At 41.6% G+C, this 18,201-nt stretch overlaps 1 protein-coding gene and 1 long non-coding RNA gene across 4 annotated transcripts in view; one reads left to right on the forward strand and one right to left on the reverse strand.

The window, feature by feature from the left end:
* Positions 1-1,377: 1,377 nt before the first annotated feature.
* Positions 1,378-18,201, reverse strand: part of apc2 (APC regulator of WNT signaling pathway 2) — a 42,119-nt gene continuing 25,295 nt past the window's right edge. For all 3 annotated transcript variants that reach the window (XM_063495834.1, XM_063495833.1, XM_063495835.1), the window contains 7 exons: positions 14,461-14,559; positions 13,892-14,297; positions 13,464-13,562; positions 12,675-12,814; positions 12,164-12,358; positions 11,733-11,947; positions 1,378-10,088 (listed from right to left, as the gene is read on the reverse strand). In XM_063495834.1, the coding sequence (XP_063351904.1) occupies positions 4,577-10,088; positions 11,733-11,947; positions 12,164-12,358; positions 12,675-12,814; positions 13,464-13,562; positions 13,892-14,297; positions 14,461-14,559 (6,666 nt within the window). In that variant the 3' untranslated portion in view covers positions 1,378-4,576. The remainder of the gene's footprint in view (positions 10,089-11,732; positions 11,948-12,163; positions 12,359-12,674; positions 12,815-13,463; positions 13,563-13,891; positions 14,298-14,460; positions 14,560-18,201) is intronic.
* Positions 12,375-14,225, forward strand: LOC134643464 (uncharacterized). The gene is made up of 3 exons (XR_010096372.1): positions 12,375-12,443; positions 13,919-14,029; positions 14,123-14,225. It is a non-coding gene; the product is annotated as an uncharacterized LOC134643464 (long non-coding RNA).

The following is an 18,201-nucleotide window of genomic DNA, read 5'->3' on the forward strand; positions in this document are numbered from 1 at the left end:
ATCACGAGTACACGAGAACGCAAGTACGCACAAGTACGCATATTGATAAACGCCCACAGAGTTCATCACGCAACGTCAAAGGTATGTGCCTTTTTTCACGTCACGCTGTGCGCCACGTTATTGTTTACATGAGATGAATTGCAGAATGGCAGATAGAGACAAAATACTGTTAATCTGACTGTCTGCAGGTTTTACACGCTTACATACACACAGGCAGTTACTGTCCCTCCATTTAGAAAGGCAGAGGCGTCACGGTGTAATTATTTTACGTGTAGTTGTGTTTTTTTCATGTGTAATAATATTCAACATTGCTATCAATACATTTTTTCAAAAAATGTCTCTTTGTGCAAAATGGGTTTAAAAACATAAACAGCTGTGGGATACTGTTTGTCCGTGATTTGGAGAGCCCAGCGCTGCTCCCGACACAGGGAAAACCAATTCTGCAGGGGAGACCTACTGTGGCACTTGTGCAGGTGAAACCAAAGGGAAGATATGCTTCACCATATTTTCTAGTCTTTGGCTTAGAAGGAAGTTGGTTTGGAAACATATTCAGCGATGCTTCATCTTCGCTTTGCGTTTGTGTGGCCGCCCCGTGCCAGCAGTGTCCAAGCGTTTTGTTACCCCCCCCCCTGCAATGGCTCTGCGCCCCCCCTAGGGGGCGGGCCCCACACTTTGGGAAGGTCTGATGTAATGGATCAAACAAAGGTGCCAGATTACATATTGTAAAGGGAAAAAGAAATGATCAGAGTTGTTTGGTTAACTGGTATCTTAAAGAAAGCAAGAAAGCACCTTATCTTAAGAATTATTGCCCAAATTGCATTTACTGCCAGTTTGTTGTTTCTACGGGTTCCTGCAGGTCATTAAGGCTTAAATTCAAAATCAAGAAAAAGAAGGCCGTAAAATCCCCCCCCCTCAAAAGAAAAAAAAAATTAAAAAAAATTCATGGCTGTATTTAGAGATGATGTATGTTTGAGATTTGACTTTGAAAGTCATAAAGAAGCTGTTGTTTGAGTATCATTTGCTCAGAGTTTTTTTTTTATAAAACGCATTAAGCTTTTAATCATCTTTGGAAAATTGCTGCTTTTCACAATGTGTACTTTTTCACAGTGTAGCCATACTTTTTTAATACATAATTTGGGAGATTTTGTTTACAAGTTACATTTTGTATGCAATAAAACTGCCATCACAAGAGGGCAGCACTTTACCAGAACATTTTAGTGTTGGGTCCAAATAAAGTGAAATCCGTATAAGAAAGCTTCTACCGGCTATAAAGACACACTAACCAGTGAAACCCGACATTTGCTCAAAGCAAATTACTGCTTGTTACGACTTGGGCGGTGTGGACACCCCTGACTGGACAGAAAGTCGACACGGCTGTTTAAGGAAACACATCACTTTTTATTGAATGAAGACATTTAAAATGACATACGTCTGTTTTGCACCGTGATACCTCTGGAGCCTTGTTCATGCTCACGATGCTTCGACCAAGTTCACAGTTAGGTTCAGACCTGCATTAAACTTGTCTCCAGTCACGCATAAACAAGGCACCAGCAGAGACTCAGATGGTATTTGTCTCCCTGCTCATCTTGTTCACACCTCATTCAGTCTGGATGGGGCTGCTAATGTGATTCTGCACCCTAAATCTGTCTTTTGAGTGTCAAACACTCAGCTAGTTTCCTCTCAGGTCTACAGTTACAAGCTCAAAAGGTTTTCACTGGATGTTCAGAAATATTTTAATCAGTACGTTTGAATATTTTTCCCTGGTTAGGAAAGCTCAGATCAGATTTCTTTTTTTAACTGATTTATTATTGATTAATATTCTACTTATTTACTCAATTACTTGTTAGGTCTACATCATAAAAGAGTGAAAAATATCAAATGAAGATGAAATGTTAAGTCAGAACAGGCGATTTTTTACATCTTATTGATGTGACTTTTCTTCCTTTGCTTTTTCATGGGGAATATGTTAAGCTAAGGATTTAATAGGTTATTTGATTTTTCTGGTTGGCTAAGTGATAAAGTAGCAAACAGCTGCACCTCTGAACTGCTCTCCTAACAGTTTAAAAGACTAAAACACTCTGTGACTTTCTCAGCTTTGTTGAACCACACTACTGTAATCATGTGCGCAATCTTCTGCAGATGTTTTCAGTTACTTCTTCCAGAGCTTTGAATCGTGTTTGACACTCAAGAGATAGATTTCTATACTGAATCACTTTTAAAACTTTAAATGGGTGTTGGGACTTGAAAGGATTGCATTCGGAAGCTTCTTGGGTTTTATTGAAACATGCTTTGAGAACACAGTAAGGAATTATGTTTTTTTAAATTACCGGCCCCTTAATGTAGACTAACTTTCATCCCATTCAGCTCAGTGGGCACACATGAAAGAGTGATGGTACAATTACAGAGAATATTCATCGTCTTTGTACTTTCCACCTATCACTACTTTTACAGCAATACAGTTAAGCGGATATTAACACATTATAAAGACTTCCAGAAGATGACTTCTGTGAGAACGCATGTCTGTCCACTCAAAGCCCGACCATCAGTGAAGTAGCAAACAGTACCTGAATCTAGTAGCAAACACAACGTCAGAGGCATGGAGTCGCTTTGCTCATCTATGCTGACAGCTTATATCTTTATAGGTTTTTGCAGCACAACAATACAGATGGCAGGTAACGCTGTTGTCGGGCTTTGGAGAGTATATTAACACTGAATATTATTCAGTGTCCACAATGTTAACAGGTGTGTGTATACAGTCAGTGAATATATTAGCATGCTGTCAGGGAGCGACACCAAGGCTCTTCTACCCACCATGGAGCTGTAGTATATCTGCATATTTACAATACTGATTAAGACACATTAAGAGAACTGGAAAGAGTGAAATCGTTCAGAATCTGCTGATGCTTTCTGTGGAAGATGCTGTAATATTTCTGCATGTTTGGGTCATTGCAATTTTCAAATGACAGAGTAGAACTGTTTTATGGAAATGCTCAGTTTAAACTGCTATAATTCATTGCTGTAGAGTAAAAGTTTTGTATAGCAATATACATTCAGACATTCACTAAACACATGTGCAATCTGACTCGACAGCTGCGGCATGATGTCTGCTTTTATGATGCTAATAGATTGTCAGAAAGGTGTTAATGGTATTGTTTACTGTCAAGGTCATAATGGATAGTTCTTATATTTTGCCCCTCTAAGCGAATGGACAAAATGTTAGGAAGATTAACCAACATTTCACTTGAAATAAACATAATTATCACCTTTGTGTTAATGTAAAAAAAATCCGAAAATGTGTGGTATAGCAGTTGTGCAAGACTGGACAAAAATATGTTTGGTGGATTTTTAAGGTGTGAACAAGACGTTCTGAGAGTAGGACCAAGAAAATCATTTCGATTTACACTTCTGATTTTCTGTCCAAGCTCATCTTTTTGGGCATGTGCAGATAGCGTCTAATGTGGCTTTATTTAAATGATTATGTGGAAGTCCTGTCCTCGTGCACTTGGTGAGAACATTCAGTGGAAATGACTTGAAATGTTGTGCATCAAAAAGCAGGACTTCTAGAGAGATCTAAAAATAGCACTGATGACCATGAATGTGAGACTGACCAATTGTAAATCAGGTAAGGTTTGTGATTTCCTTTTGGATTTTTAAAAAGAACTTTTTGATCACACCTTGTATATTCATATTGTCAAGCAATCACGCCCAAAACCTCAACATATTCATTTTCACTTCATTTTGGTATCCAGATCTTTCCGTTTTGTACTAGTTACATTTTTATCATTTAACGCATTACAAAGGATGCCTTTGAAAAGACAACAATGCATTGAGTTTTCCAAAAACATCCACAAAGTGTATACACACATCAGGAAATTAATAAAATAGGAAAATTCACAGAAATACAAGTGTAATATTGATAGAGGACAGCGATTTGGGGGGAAAAAGTGCATTTGAGCAACTGGTTTCCTCGGAAATGTGGAAAACCTACTGGGCTCCGTATGTAACAGGAAAGGCTAACATCATATTCAGCTGAGCACGGAAGGAGGACTCCAAGCGATGATGTATTTATGTAAAAAATACTTTACATGTTAGTGTATTTATGTCAGTAAGAGTCTGTCAACAGTCTGCCACAGTTTGAACCTTTTTATGTAGAAGTCCAACCAAGTGATCATTCAAAAGTTTGCATAATATTGGTCTTTTTAATCGATTGTGTCCAAGAGACTGATGATATACGTGCTGAAATTTCTAATTTCTACTAGGCAATGATTATTCTACAAATACAAAAAAAAGGAGTACAAAAATGCACGTTCTCTTCATGTGAGATTTTCCTTAGAAGTGCAATAACCGACAGTTATTGGTGGTTTGTTCAGGTCAGACTTGCCTCAATGCATACATCCAACTTTGTATGAATGGTAGAAGGAAGCCATAATCAATTGCTCAGAGAAAAATTTTGATTCCAGTGAATGGTTTAAATAAGGGTCAATACCCGAGGTATAGGGACCAGCACACTCCTCATCTGTCCATCTGAGTGCAGAGTCATCTGTATCAACCAATAATCCACCAAATACCCCATGACTCACTTTTTTTCCCCTGACTTCTCAATTATTGTCCCTACTTGGTTCTGGCTGTCTTGTAGACAGCATGTCATGGGGCTGGGGATGTAATTAAATGGAGTGACTCGTGCAGCCTTGCTTGGGGATCCCTGTCGGAAAGTCACAACTCCGCCCATGTGGCTATCTGCTGTTCCAGTGGAGACGGTGCTCCTCAGAGAGCTTTCTGAATCTCCTTCCTGGAGGTTACTCCCAGAGGTGGCACTAATCTTTCTGAGGAGGGCCAGTCTTGCTACTTCCTCAGAGATCACCGGAGCTGTTTCGACTGTAGGTGAGGTACTTGAGTTGGTCTTGTTATTTGATAAATCTTCTGTCTGGACGGTTGCATCACTTGTCTTGCGGGAAGCAAGTAGAATGGTTGGCAATTTTCCTGGAAGAGCTGGTGGCTTTGGCTTTTCTCCATCAGGAGAAGGCACCAGAGGTAATGCATTTGCTGGCAGAGTACTCTTCAAGATTTGAGGTACATCTTCATCCCTGATCCTCCTCCAGGTAACTCCATCTTTTAGTCGAGATGCGGACCTCTGCCCTTTCTTCTTGGTATCATCCTCACTCTTCGCTCTTCCACTTGAATCAGATGAAGAGGAGCGGAGGGAAGAACGACTGGTCACTCGGCTTAGTATGTTTATGCTTGGTGATGAGGCATGACGTTTAAAGGTGTCCTTGTCTTGCTGCTGCCTGAGTCCAGAAACTCTTCCAGGTCCATTTCGCTGAGCCACCCTGCAGGGGCTTTCAGAGCTTGTTCTCCTAGCTGAGCGTCTTGAAGATAGGTCCCTTTCACTGGATGTTGCTCTTGATAGAGTTGCTGTCTGCTTCTGAAGGCTGGTGTTTGGCCTCTGGATTTGTTGTTTTTGATCTGGATCTTTTACTTGCACCCTTCTTGGGGGTTGCACAGCAGCCTTAAGTTCCTGACATCGGGATGAGCACAAGAAGACAGCTGAAGCTCCAGGAACTGCTCTGCGAGGTGATCCATTCTGAGATCCTGGTGTATTGCGAGCAGAGCTGTCACGTCTCAACATGGTCTTTGATTCCTTAATGAAAGTTAGCTGTCTCAAGAATCCATTGCGATCAGACTCACTGCCACTTGAATGGACAGAAGTCATCCTAACGAGATCAAACCGATTGGCCGGTACCACCCTTTTCCCATTGACCTGGTTTGTTTGTCTACCAGTTGTTTGGTTTGTCACCAGTGGGGACAATGGTCTGGCTTGCCTGACAGAATTTTGCATGAAAGGAATTCGGACAGGAGACTTTTGAGTTTTAGGTGGTGGGGATTTCTCATTTTGATTCACAACAGGAGAGCGTCCTTTTCTTTCAGGAGGACTAGTAGCTGGTGGGCTACTAGCTGGTGTAGCATTCTTTTTCTGGATGGATTTGTTAGTCTGAGCTGGAGAAGTTATCTTCTTCTGTGACTGTTTGGATGGTGTTGAGCTCTGCGATGATCCAGAAGATGAACTTTTTGGTATTCTTGGCGGTGGGGTAGAGCTCCTCTTTGGCAAAGACAGTTCCATATCCTGGGGGTGGCCTAGCCGGTGAAGGCTCTTTGATCTGTGCTGCGCTAGGTTTGGATTCTTTGGAGCATCTGTTTTGGTTGGTACTTTTCTGGGAGGTGGTCTTTGTGATGGAGCCGTCTCTTTTTTCGGTGTATAAATCACTGTCCTGCCTCTGAAAACCACTGGTAAGTTTGGAACTGGCTTGCGCTGTGCAAAGTCTAAAGGTTTATTTGCCTTTTTGTCCTTAGCAAACTTTCTTTCTTTGGGTGTAAAGCTGGATGCTGACATGAATGACAGGACCGACTCAGTCTCTTCAGAGGACGGGTCTTGAGACTTTGAAGCTTGTAGTCCAGTGACCACACAGTTAGCACCTTCTTGTATGGCTCTCCATTCAACACTATTGAGGTCTGACTCTTTATCCCATGCCATGTCATCACTATCTATTTCCTCATCCACGTCCCACCCACCAGAAACCTTGTGTTTTTGTTTTTGAGTATTTTCTGCTTTCTTTTTCCTGGCAGCCAACTTCCTTCTCTGTTTGGGCATGGCAGATGTTATGCACTTTTGAAGGAGATCGTCCTCTGAATCCATGCTGACAGAACTTGGCGAGCTTTGCTCTTCGTATTGGCAGTGAATGTTCACTGGCTTTGTTTGCTGTACTATGTTCACTGCTTTATTGTGTCTGTTCTTGTACCATATTTGTTGGGCTTTTGATTTATGATCATCATATTCAGCATCACTCAGTGAACTGAGAGAGGAGCTGAGTGAGTAACAAGCCATTGATTCATCTTTTATCAGATTCTGTTTTATCCTGTGAAACCCTCTGGACTTTGCTTGGGAATTATCTGACCGGCCAATATTTGTCATGCTTCGGGAAAGATTGCTTTTGCATGGTTCTCTGATATGTTTTCGATTCATGACCTCATTGTCATTGTCATAGAAGCTGTTGCTGTCCTCTGAAGAGAGTGTTGTTTGTCGGTACATTTTATTTCCTTTTTGTGAACCCATATTGATGTTACTTTCTGTGTTTTGCTTAATGACAGGCAGTTCCAGTTTTCTGATGGGGCCTTGATCTTGTCTCCTTCTTTGTTGATTAGGAGACTGTTCACGATTTTTTTGGTTTGCCACTCTATCAGCTACCTCTTTGCTCTGCATCAGCACCTTCTGAGTGGGAATGACATGTCTGGTTGTTCTGCTCATTTGTATCTCAGGTGAGTAGTTCATCCGGTTGGGTTTGTGGAAATGTGAGAATATTCTCAAGTCTTCAATCCTCTTTGCCTCATTGTTCTGTTTGTTCATCCCTTTAGCTGTGCAGTCTTTAGCCCCCCTCTCCCTCACTGGATATTGCAGTGTTTCATCACTCAAAGATGTCGTGCTTGAGAAGTTGACAGGTGTTCCTTCTGCCGAATCAGTAAAAGATGAATCATCAAATTTTAAGTCTTTTTGAGGGATGACAATTCTTCTCCCGGGACACATTTGGGTTTTGCCATTTGGGAGCATCATGTAAACTGGAAGATGAATTGGTTTTCGGGCCTGGGAATTCAGAATATGAGGAGGGATCGTGGTCATCAGGCAAGGTTTTACTTTTCTCAACTTTGATGGCATTGCTGAGTTGATGCATTCCTTTAAGATTTCTATGTCATCATCTGAATTGCCCTCACTGTATCGCTCCCCATTGTCAGGTCCTTGCTCATCCTCCTCAGGGTTGTCGTTTTGCTGGAGCAGGGGAGTTAATTTAAGCTCTACATCTTTCTGTATGTAGTGCTCGTGTAGAGGTAGAGCACTTAAACTGGAAGCACAAGAGAAGTTCTCAGTGGGTTTTTCCACAGTAAAGTAGATCATTGTGTCCAAATCAGGAGGAAGGTTAAACCTCTCCTTAGAGTCTGCAATCTCCATGAACTTCCGCAGACTGCTTTCCCATTGCCCTGCTATTCCTGTCATCTGTGTTTCTGGCCCATTGGGCTCAACACAACATGGAGTTTTACTTCGACTGGGAGGCATGGTTTGCCCTGGGCTATCAGGAAGATCACTAGGGCTTATTGTTCCATCAATCATTTCACTGCATGGATCACTCTGAATTGAGCTGGCAATGGAAGGAGACTCAAAGCTACCCAGTGAACTGACCGAGCTACAGCGACTCATTACCAGGGGTGTCTCATGGATGTAGTTCTCAGATGAACTAGAAGGTGATCGGTCTTCAAGTATGGCAGGTGAAGCTCCTCTTAGGAACACTTTTTCCCTTTTGGCTGGACAGGGGATCTCAATGGGATTTGTCTCTTTGCTTGGGAAGGTTTTTGAATCAGTCATTAGCAGTTGACTGTCACTCAGATCCTCCAAGGTTTCATCCTCTTCAACTCTCTTCACCATTTCTCCATCTTCCACTTCAATTATTTCTAATGATGAGTCACTTTCCAGTTCATTTTCACTTTGCCCATCCAGAGCTCCATCACCTGAGGAGAGGGAGGACAGCGAGCTACAGCGAGAGAAGCAGATTGGGGTATTTTCCACAGAATATTTCTGGACTGTCTCCATCGTTCCGATGGTTGGGCTTCTGGTTGAAGTGATTGGAGAAAATTTTGCAATACTCCCTCCTGTCATCACAGTAGGTACCCATGCTTGCCGCCTCATTGCTTGGGCAGCCTGGACATTGATAGCAGTCTTTGCTACACCAAATTTGGCTACACTCTGAATGAGAGGGACCTGTTGATAAGTAGGAGAAAGTTTTATTGAAGTCATGCTGACATCAGAGGACACTTTAGTGGATGCACTAACTGGTGTTTGTACAGGTGGATCTTGGTTCTTTTCTGTGTTTGCATTGCTGAGCTCTAGAACTTTTCCATTTTTGTTTTCAGCAGAATCTCTCTCTGGAATTTCTTGCTGGCTACTCTCAATCAGGGCAGCAGGTCCTACATTAATATACTCTTGATGAGCCACCTTCAGGTCGAGCTGATTGGGTCGTTGCTGTTGCATCATTAGAGCTTTTGGTGCAGGGCGCATCTGGTCTTTGCTTCCGCAGTATCCATCACTGGTGCTGCCACTGTTCAGACTATCTGTTGATACACTAGTATGGGCAGTTTTGAGGCGCAAGAGGGCATGGGCTCTGCTGAGCCGCTCCCTGTGGGCTAAGCTGCTTGTATCAGAGAGACGGCAGGGGGAACATGACTTTGCCCGGGCTTCATTGAGTTCATCCAGTCCATAAGGCCAGTCTGCCAGGTGGTCCTCAGAGCTTAGGCTTAAACTGTCCTCAGAGGATGTGTGCATGGTGATGTCCTCCACTAACCTGTCAATCTTGGCAACTGTGTTGGTGATCTTTTTTGCTAGCTTCTCTGCAGCAGCAGAGACCACATCATCAGGAGAAGCATGTTTCTTCTCGACAGTCTGAGGCGGGTCTACATCTCTCTCAGGCTCACTATCCCTCTTGCGAAGCTGGTTTTGCAGGAGGTTAGAGTTGGTGAGAAACATGGACAGCATGGAGAAACTCCCAGTGTCCAGGCTACTTGAGATGTTTGGAGCCTCATCATCATCAAAACAACCGGAATCAGATGCGTAATCCTTTGCCAAACTCTCGATGTAACGTAGTGGCTTGTTGAGGGTCAGGTGTTTGGGGCTCTGTTTCTCAAGGGTATCAAAGGTCTCTGCGAGATGTTTGGCATCCAACTCTGCCTCCAGAGCTTTCTGCTTCCTCATGTAGAGTGAGGGCATGCAAGACCCGGGGGATACAACCGCAGTGTCCTTATATTTAAGCGGTCGATTGGTTAGGAGGTTCCTTAAAGCTGCAGCGCTGCCCATGGCTATCATCTTGTGCTTGGAGTGGATAAGATTGCGCAGCATGCTAACTGCCCCGAGGTCCCACAGCAGCTCCTGGTCTTTTGGGCTTCTGGCCGAAAGGTTCCAAAGAGTCCCGCAGGCGTTGCTTACTATGGTCAGGCTGTGGGAGCGCAGGTGCTGCAGCAGAGTCTGGAGGCAGTTGTGGTCCCTGAGGATTTGCCTGTGAAGAAAGAAAGAATGTAGAAGGCACTTTAATAACTTTGCTATATACAACTGAAAAATCTCTCTTTTGTAGTTGTAGGTTTTTATGTTTAGTTCAGATTATGTTATTTTATACTACTGTATGGTTTCTGATCATATATCTGGTGAACATCACATTGTATCTCCTTTCTAATGCATCAACGTAATGTAATACAACAATGTCTGAATAAAATCTGATACTTTTTTCTCCAAATGTCTCCAAATTCATTTTAATATAATACAGGAATAGGAGGAAGGGATCTAAAAAAAACAGTGAATAGAAATCTAATTACAATAAAGCCCCGTTTTTAGGGGAAAATCTGTATAATTTATTAATATCCTGTTGCTGGGGCTTCTGTGCCAGCTCCTCTGTGACATCATACAGATCCATGAATAAAAAAAAAGTGTTAACCTGAGCACTGAGAGCAGTCTGAGGTCTAAGCAATTAGCTCACTGGGATTACTTGTACATAGAGCTGGGCGATATAAGATTTTTTCATATCACGATATGTTTTTTTCATTTCTGGCGATAACGATATATATCACAATATAAGCCAAACAACTATATTTGTAAGATTTAAATGTGCCGTTGCTCACGAGTAAAATGTGAAATAATCTGCAGCTTGTTTTGATTTAAATATTTATTTCCCATAATAAGTTTAACAGGGTAGATGTACTTAAGGAACATGAGACTTCAGTTTCAGATAAATAAAGGCAAATATTGCAAACTACACAAAAGGCAGCCGCTAAAGCGTTTAAGTTTCAAAATAGAACAAACAAAACAGACTAAATTGTCAATTCCACTTAGAAACAAAATATTAATTCTAAAAATAAATCTTAGTTCGTTTTACAGAAGAACAGACAAAATTGACTAACTTTTGTCAATATCAAATAAACTGAGAACTAAAAGGAAATTGTCAATCTCTGCTTGTTGTATAGCTTAGCTTTTCAAACAGTTTTAACAGTGACTTTAGTCTGACAAAAGCCGAATGACGAATTAGCGCTTTCAGTCAGAGATTGAGCATGCACCGGTTTATTGTATTTCCAGACTTGCTTTCGGCACAATTTACAGTGCGCGCTACTCTGTTTTTTGTCAGACTTGAAATAGCCGAAATACCTTCACACTACGGAACTTCTATGGCCCTTCCGTTCGACAATCTCTCCGGCATTGGAACCATCATCGTTTTTTTCTTCGGTAACCTTCGCTCACGCTCTCGGTTGATTTTTCTCTAGTCGGCAAACTCATTTCCTTCATTACCTGGGCAGCCCGGCTGCAAAAACAAAACATGTGCGGCTTGGCACTTGTGCTGTACGTAACAAGTCACGTGACGTGACGCTGCGGCTGTGATTGGTTCGGCTCAGCGCTACTTAATTTGGATTGGCTGTTTTTTTGGTTTTTTTTTAAGAGGACAAGAGAGATGAGGCCTATCGCAATAGTTTAATTTTTCTATCGAGAAAAAGTTATTTCGCAATACATATCGTTATCGTTCTATTGCCCAGCTCTACTTGTACATATGCTCATGTTTAAAGTTTTTACATGAAACGTTTAACATGAACATGGATGGAAATAATTGTTGTCTGGGAACGTTAGATGAGGGTGAAACCTCTGAGTCTCATGAGCACACCTATAGTCTTCTCGTGTGGCAACCAGACTGGACACATTTCGAAGGATTCCTCCGCCGCTCTCGATGATGGCAAGTGAGTTGGTCTGACAGCGATACGTCAGTGTGCTGACCAGGAAGCCCAAAGCGCCATCCACCGAACAGATTGCTACCTTGTTGTCGATACTGTGAGCGGACAGGTTCCACAGAGCACTCAGAAGACTCTTCAACGTTGACTCCTGCAGAACCAAAAAACACAAAAACAGGTTTCTTAGGTATGAGCAAATAAAAATGGTAAAAAAAGAAAAGAAAAAAGCTTAAACTTTAAATGTTGTAATCAATTCTGTTTCATTCCGTTCCTCCAGATTATTCTCTATGATCTTCCAAAATAAAAGCTTCTCAGAACTCGACAGTGATTGCTCCTCCTTCTCTGGGGGGAGATTTGTTTTCATTACCTTGGTGGCCTGCAGCGCGCAGGTCATCAGTGCAGACACACAGCCGATGTCTCGGAGGACTTTCTTACTGCTGATGTCAGCCCTCCAGGACAAGTTCCTCAGGATACTGGAGACCACCTGATGGAGCTCCTCACTGTCGGAGGCCAGCTGGGCCACCAAAGCCTGGAGACAGCTCTTCTTCGAACACAGAGTGGCCTGCAGGAGTAAAATGAATGTATTACTGTAGTGGATCAGTAAAAAGTGCTGAGCCAGATCTAAATGATGCTACTGTCAAAGTAAAGTAAGTAAAAATGATCAGAGAAAATAATAAATTAAAAAGAAAATTTAAGATTTATTTATTTATTGTGTTGACAGCAAAACTATCTGTCCTGATCAGACTTCTGTTGGGACTTTTAGATTAAAGTGATCATTCTGAAAAAGGCAGATTAAGGGAGTGCAGGTGTGAGTGGGGTGCTGCTATTGTTGCACTGCCTTTGCTGTCAGTTAACCTCCTCACAGTGCCTTTCTGTACCTTGTTGACGACATCCCCGAAGGTGAGATTGGTCAAAGCCATCCCTGCATAGCGACGCAAAGCCATGTTGATGGGGTCGTTCTGCATGCCGTACATTTCCTGGTCCAGGTGGATCAGATCTGCCACCACCTGCAGACCGCCTGAAAGAAATAAAAAACAAACTCATGTGAAAATACCGAAACACATACTACAAATCAAAGCTCTGTTGTAGTAGAGATAAACCGAAGTAGTTTTAAACTTGATACTTTACTGGAGTCATTCCCAACTTTGGCCCAAATTCAAATCTTAAATTCTTCCAAAACTCCTTCTAACCTTTAGTTTGTCTTAACGTCTTTTATTACTTTTGCCACGCGACAGCCACTGCTCTACTGTGACTCCCCCCAATGATGAGACATAAAACAGAATTTATATTCCATGGCTTTATTAAATATGTTTGCTATTTAAAATATAAATATTTTGTGGTAATTGCAAAATAAATTCCAAAATTGAATAATAAAAAAAAATCATAGGGGGTCATATGTTGGGTTTCTCTCTGTATGTATTATTGTAGGGTCTACCTTACAATATAAAGCACTTTGAGGTGACTGTTGTTGTGATTTGGTGCTGTATAAATAAAATTGAATTAAACTGAATTGAAATAGCTGAAAAACACATTAAAAATAAAACAGATCAAATATCAAATCTATGCATTACAGGAAATAACTGATACTTTCACTGTATAAGTGCAATCAGGCATAAAAATGAAAGCACCGAAGAAACTGCAAACTGGTCCTTTGGTGTCAAACAAACCTAATTCGTTCATGGCTCGTCGAAACTCCTCTTCGAAGGAGAGCTTCATGATGGCGCACATGGCCTGACAGATTTGAGGGTCCACCGGTTCGGGGATATCTGTGGAGAAAAACAAGATGTTTAACTTAATCCACATAAGTTTGCGTTATTTTGAACATGTCGTTTTGGTTTCATCAGATTTAAATGGAAATTAGATCACTGGTGGTTTTGTCTATATCTACAGATTTATAGACTTTTGTCCTCCACTGTAGGATACAACTAATCTCAAAGAATATACCTCTGACATGTAAGTTTGCTTATCTTTAACTGTACAAAAGATGGATGTAGGTGTTGTGATGTCACCCACCAGTTAGTGAACCCCGTTATGTTTTTTTGCTCGGGTTCTGATGTTCAGGTTTTTTGGTTTTTTTTTTAAAAACATGGCTCACCTGTGGTTCTGGTTCCCCCTGGTGAAGGTGTCCCGGCGTGGCTCTCGATCCAGTCCCAGCCACTGTCGCAGTAGGTCCGGATCTGCTCCAGCATGTGCAGGACCCTCATCTCCCGGCGGGCTTGGCCCTCATCCTGCTGTGAGTAAATGATGTTGTGGAGGGCAGCGCTTGCTCTGGACTTGGCCTCACGGCTGCAGCCTGTTGTGGTACCACCCGCTGCTGTCTCACCAGGACCGCTGCCTCCGTCCGGGCCTTCATGCAGAATCTGGACCAGAAGGGGGACGCAGCCAGACTTTCTCATGGCAATGCAGCTGTCCTGAGAGCTGGAGAGAGCCAGTAGAGTCCGGGACATCTCCTCCTTATCTCGGTTAGCCAGCATGGAGAGCAACCAGAAGACCATCTCCACCTGCGGAGGAAACATCAGTAACGATCTTATCCACTTCCACCAGCCATAGTTACAAACTATACAATGACAGGGTACGTTTTCGTAAGTTTCACTCTATTAGTACAATGTTGTAGACATTAGTTGAGTTTTTCTTAAACTTAAACATTCTAAGGTGTGTTGTTACCTTGCTACCACCGTCTGCAGCTTCTGTTCCTGCTGCTGTGGCTAATGATGAGCTGCTGTTCTCTGGTTCTCCAGCAGGGGGCTTCTCGGCACCAGAGAGCTGCACACAGAAAGACAGAAGAAGAAAAATGCATAAAGATGGTATCTTTGACCTACTTCTAGTCTGATCTCCACCTTTCGCATATACAGCTATACTTTTTGATTTTTTAAATTAATTTCCTTTATCATTATTTAGAAAAAATTAATTATATTTTCAGGTCAGTTTTATTTTTATTATTAACATTATGGGAGATGTTTACCTCAAACAAACCTGTTGCCCCAAACCTGTTCAGAACAGGTACTACGATAAACATAGTGGAAGCAGGTGATACATCTGCAGGTGATAATTTCACATTTTTATTCATGTACAGTAAATATTTGTATACATTTAATTTTAATTTAAGTTATTTACACATGCTGATGTGTTCAGGATTAGTCATTAGGCTAACATGAATGTTATAATAAGAAAAACCATTTCTGTAAGACCCTGCTATTCAAACCTCGTGTTTATGAGGAGCAGCCAAGCTGTATGACATGGAGGTTGGCCTTAAAGGAGGAGGAGCTAAAACAGCTGGTTTCAGACAGGGAATGAACTGAAGGGCTGCAGTAAGCTCAGTAGAGCTAAATAAGGATTATTTTGAACCTTGAATCATGCAAAGCTACTCTAGTAGGCCCTGTACAGGCTCTTGGTAAATGCATTGAGGAAATTAATGACTGGTTGTGCCACAATTTTCTCCAACAAAAACAAAACTGAAGTAATAGACTTTGGAGCCAAAGAAAAACGATTACAGGTCACCAGAGAACTTCAATCTATACACCTAAAAACCACAAACCAGGCGAGAAATTTGGGTGTAGTGATGGATGCAGACCTAAACTTAGAAAAACACATTAAGACAATAAGAAAATCAGCTTACTATCACCTCAAGAATATTTCAAGGATAAAAGATCTGATGTCTCAACAGGACCTGGAAAAACTAGTCCATGCATTCATCTTTAGCAGGCTTGATTACTGTAACAGCATCTTTACAGGTCTACCTAAAAAATCAGTCAGACAACTACAGCTCATTCAGAACTCTGCTGCTCGAGTCCTCACTAAGACCAAAAAAGTGGACCACATCAGTCCAGCTCTGAGGTCTTTACACTGGCTGCCTGTCCGTCAGAGGATAGACTTTAAAGTTCTGATGCTGGTCTATAAAGCTCTGAATGGTTTAGGACCAAAATACATCAGTGACCTCCTGACCCAGTATGAACCTTCCAGATCCCTCAGGTCATCTGGATCCGGTTTTTTATCAGTTCCCAGAGTCAGAACCAGACACGGAGAAGCTGCATTCAGCTTTTATGCTCCATATATATCTGGAACAAACTCCCAGAAAGCCTCAGATCAGCTGAAACACTCAGTTTATTTAAATCCAGGTTGAAGACTCACCTGTTCTCAGCTGCTTTTGAATAAAGCACCAAATCCACACTTTTAAGCTTAAATTTCAAAACTTACATTTTAACTACTGATTTTATCTACTGTTCTGATTTTATCTACTGTTTTGATTTTTGATTTTAAATACTGTTTTGATTTTTGATTTTATGTACTGTTTTGTTTGTTTGTTTGTTTGCTTGTCTTAATCAATTTTAAATCATGCTTTTTATTTGTTTTTCTTTTTAATGTCTCTGTAAAGCACTTTGAATCACCTTGTTGTTGAATTGTGCTATATAAATAAACTTGCCTTGCCTAGTAGAGTCCAAGAATTAAAAGATTTGCAAGACAGAAATGAGCAGAATGGGTTGAATATCGGCCAGTGTATCAATGTCAAGCTCTATCATTAATGCTCTACGAACCGATTAAAATATTCTACACATCTGCAGAATTTATATTGAGATTTTTTAGGAAACACTAGACAGAGGACATGTGGATGATGTAGGATCTTTGATGTCTTTGCTGTGAAATGTTCATTTAAGAGCCCGTATCACAATCTTCTTGCACCCATTTGTTCTAATTTCTTTGTGAGGACCTTTATTTCCTAAGAGCTTCCCCTAAACCAGAGCATGAACCCTAAAACCAGGTCTGACCCTTCACACCTGAGTCCGCTGAAGGTCTGTCCAGCAGTGAAAACCAGACCCCGTGTCCTCACAAGGTCTAAAACTCACACTGGTCCTCACACAGATAGACATCCACTGACAAACACACAGCTTCATTTGGATTCACAGACTGAAACCTTCAGAGACTCCCATCAAAGACCCCCCCCCTTTCATCCCATCACCATGGTAACGCCTAGGGGTGTGATGTGTGAGCCAAAGACTGTCTACAGACAAAGAGGTGTGTGTGTGTGTGTGTGTGTGTGTGTGTGTGTGTGTGTGTGTGTGTGTGTGTGTGTGTGTTAATCTCTATTTTCCTCCTGAATATTTTTCCGTCCTCCAGTTGGACAGACCGAATCTTTGGCTCGGATCCAAACATCCTCCAACACGAGCAGCTGCAACGTGACGAGAAAATGGCCGACAGCATGCGGCGGAGATAAAGCATGATCACTTTCATTCACTATGAGGGAGGACGACCACCTCTAGCAAGACTAAAACACATAAATCTAACACTCAAACACTATTTTGAAACCTTTCAGCATTAAAGAACACGGTGCTCTGCCTTAGACGGGCCATCCAGGTGCTGCACAATCAGAGATAGTCAGAGACTGTGAGATACTGCCACCATCAGGTCACGCTGAGCTTTTGCCACAAGAATATTATTAAAGACGCACACTTCTCAGAACATTTTTATGGACTGCTCTTTCTGTAATCTTTTTATCATCTGTTTTTATCCCCTGTAAAGTCATAAATCCTTTTTAAAAGACATTCATGTTTCAAATTTGTGAGCAACACAAAATAAATTCCTTCTGTCTCTACTGTTGTCATGGAGACAGATATCTTTAAACCTGGATAAATAAAACCAGGACAGATCCTGAACCCCAAAGCAGGAGGAGAAAGGCTGGTGCTGTTGGGTGAATTGACCCTTTTAATGAGGTGATATTTGTTAGTACTGTCTGGCATCCATGTATCCATTTCTGTGGTCTCATTATTCTCAGAGGGAGGCAGAGCAGAGAAAAGAAGCACCGATTCACTCTCTTTATCTCAGACACACTTGCTCAGTGCCAACCCTGCAGCCTGGCAACAGCCAATCGTAACGCAGCTCTGAGCTGCATAAAAAAACAGGTTTCTCTGCACAGCAACGAGTCGAAGCTGAAGAGCAGGAGAGCGGAGCTGCTGAAAATCTGTTCTGTCTGTTTTTAATTTGTTTTTTCTGAAATAGTTCACTCTCTGATGCATTTTAAGAAAAACACTTTCTTATAGGAGCCACAAATGAAAGATTTTCACCTAATTAACTCACAACTGGCAGATCACTGATAAACTGATGGGTCTACAGAGTTTTTCAAATGAGTTAAGGTTTGCTGCAACCACCACAGTCCTTGTTTATACAGCTGAATTTCTTTACTCTTATATAATTTTTATACATTTTTCTAGTGTCAGAAAAAAGTAAAATTAAATCAAAAAGGTCCCGAGTTTGTTGTTATAAAGAACCATTAAACTAACAAGTATTTACATTTCAGCCCTGCTGGGCTGAAAAATAAGTTAAAATCACCAGCGTGAGCTTGCAGAACCCAGCAGGCAGGACATAGGATCAGCTTTTTGAGTCACTCATTTGGCAGAAGGCTCAGTCCATCTG

Source organism: Pelmatolapia mariae, linkage group LG15, assembly GCF_036321145.2.
Source record: "Pelmatolapia mariae isolate MD_Pm_ZW linkage group LG15, Pm_UMD_F_2, whole genome shotgun sequence".
Classification (NCBI taxonomy): Eukaryota; Metazoa; Chordata; class Actinopteri; order Cichliformes; family Cichlidae; genus Pelmatolapia; species Pelmatolapia mariae.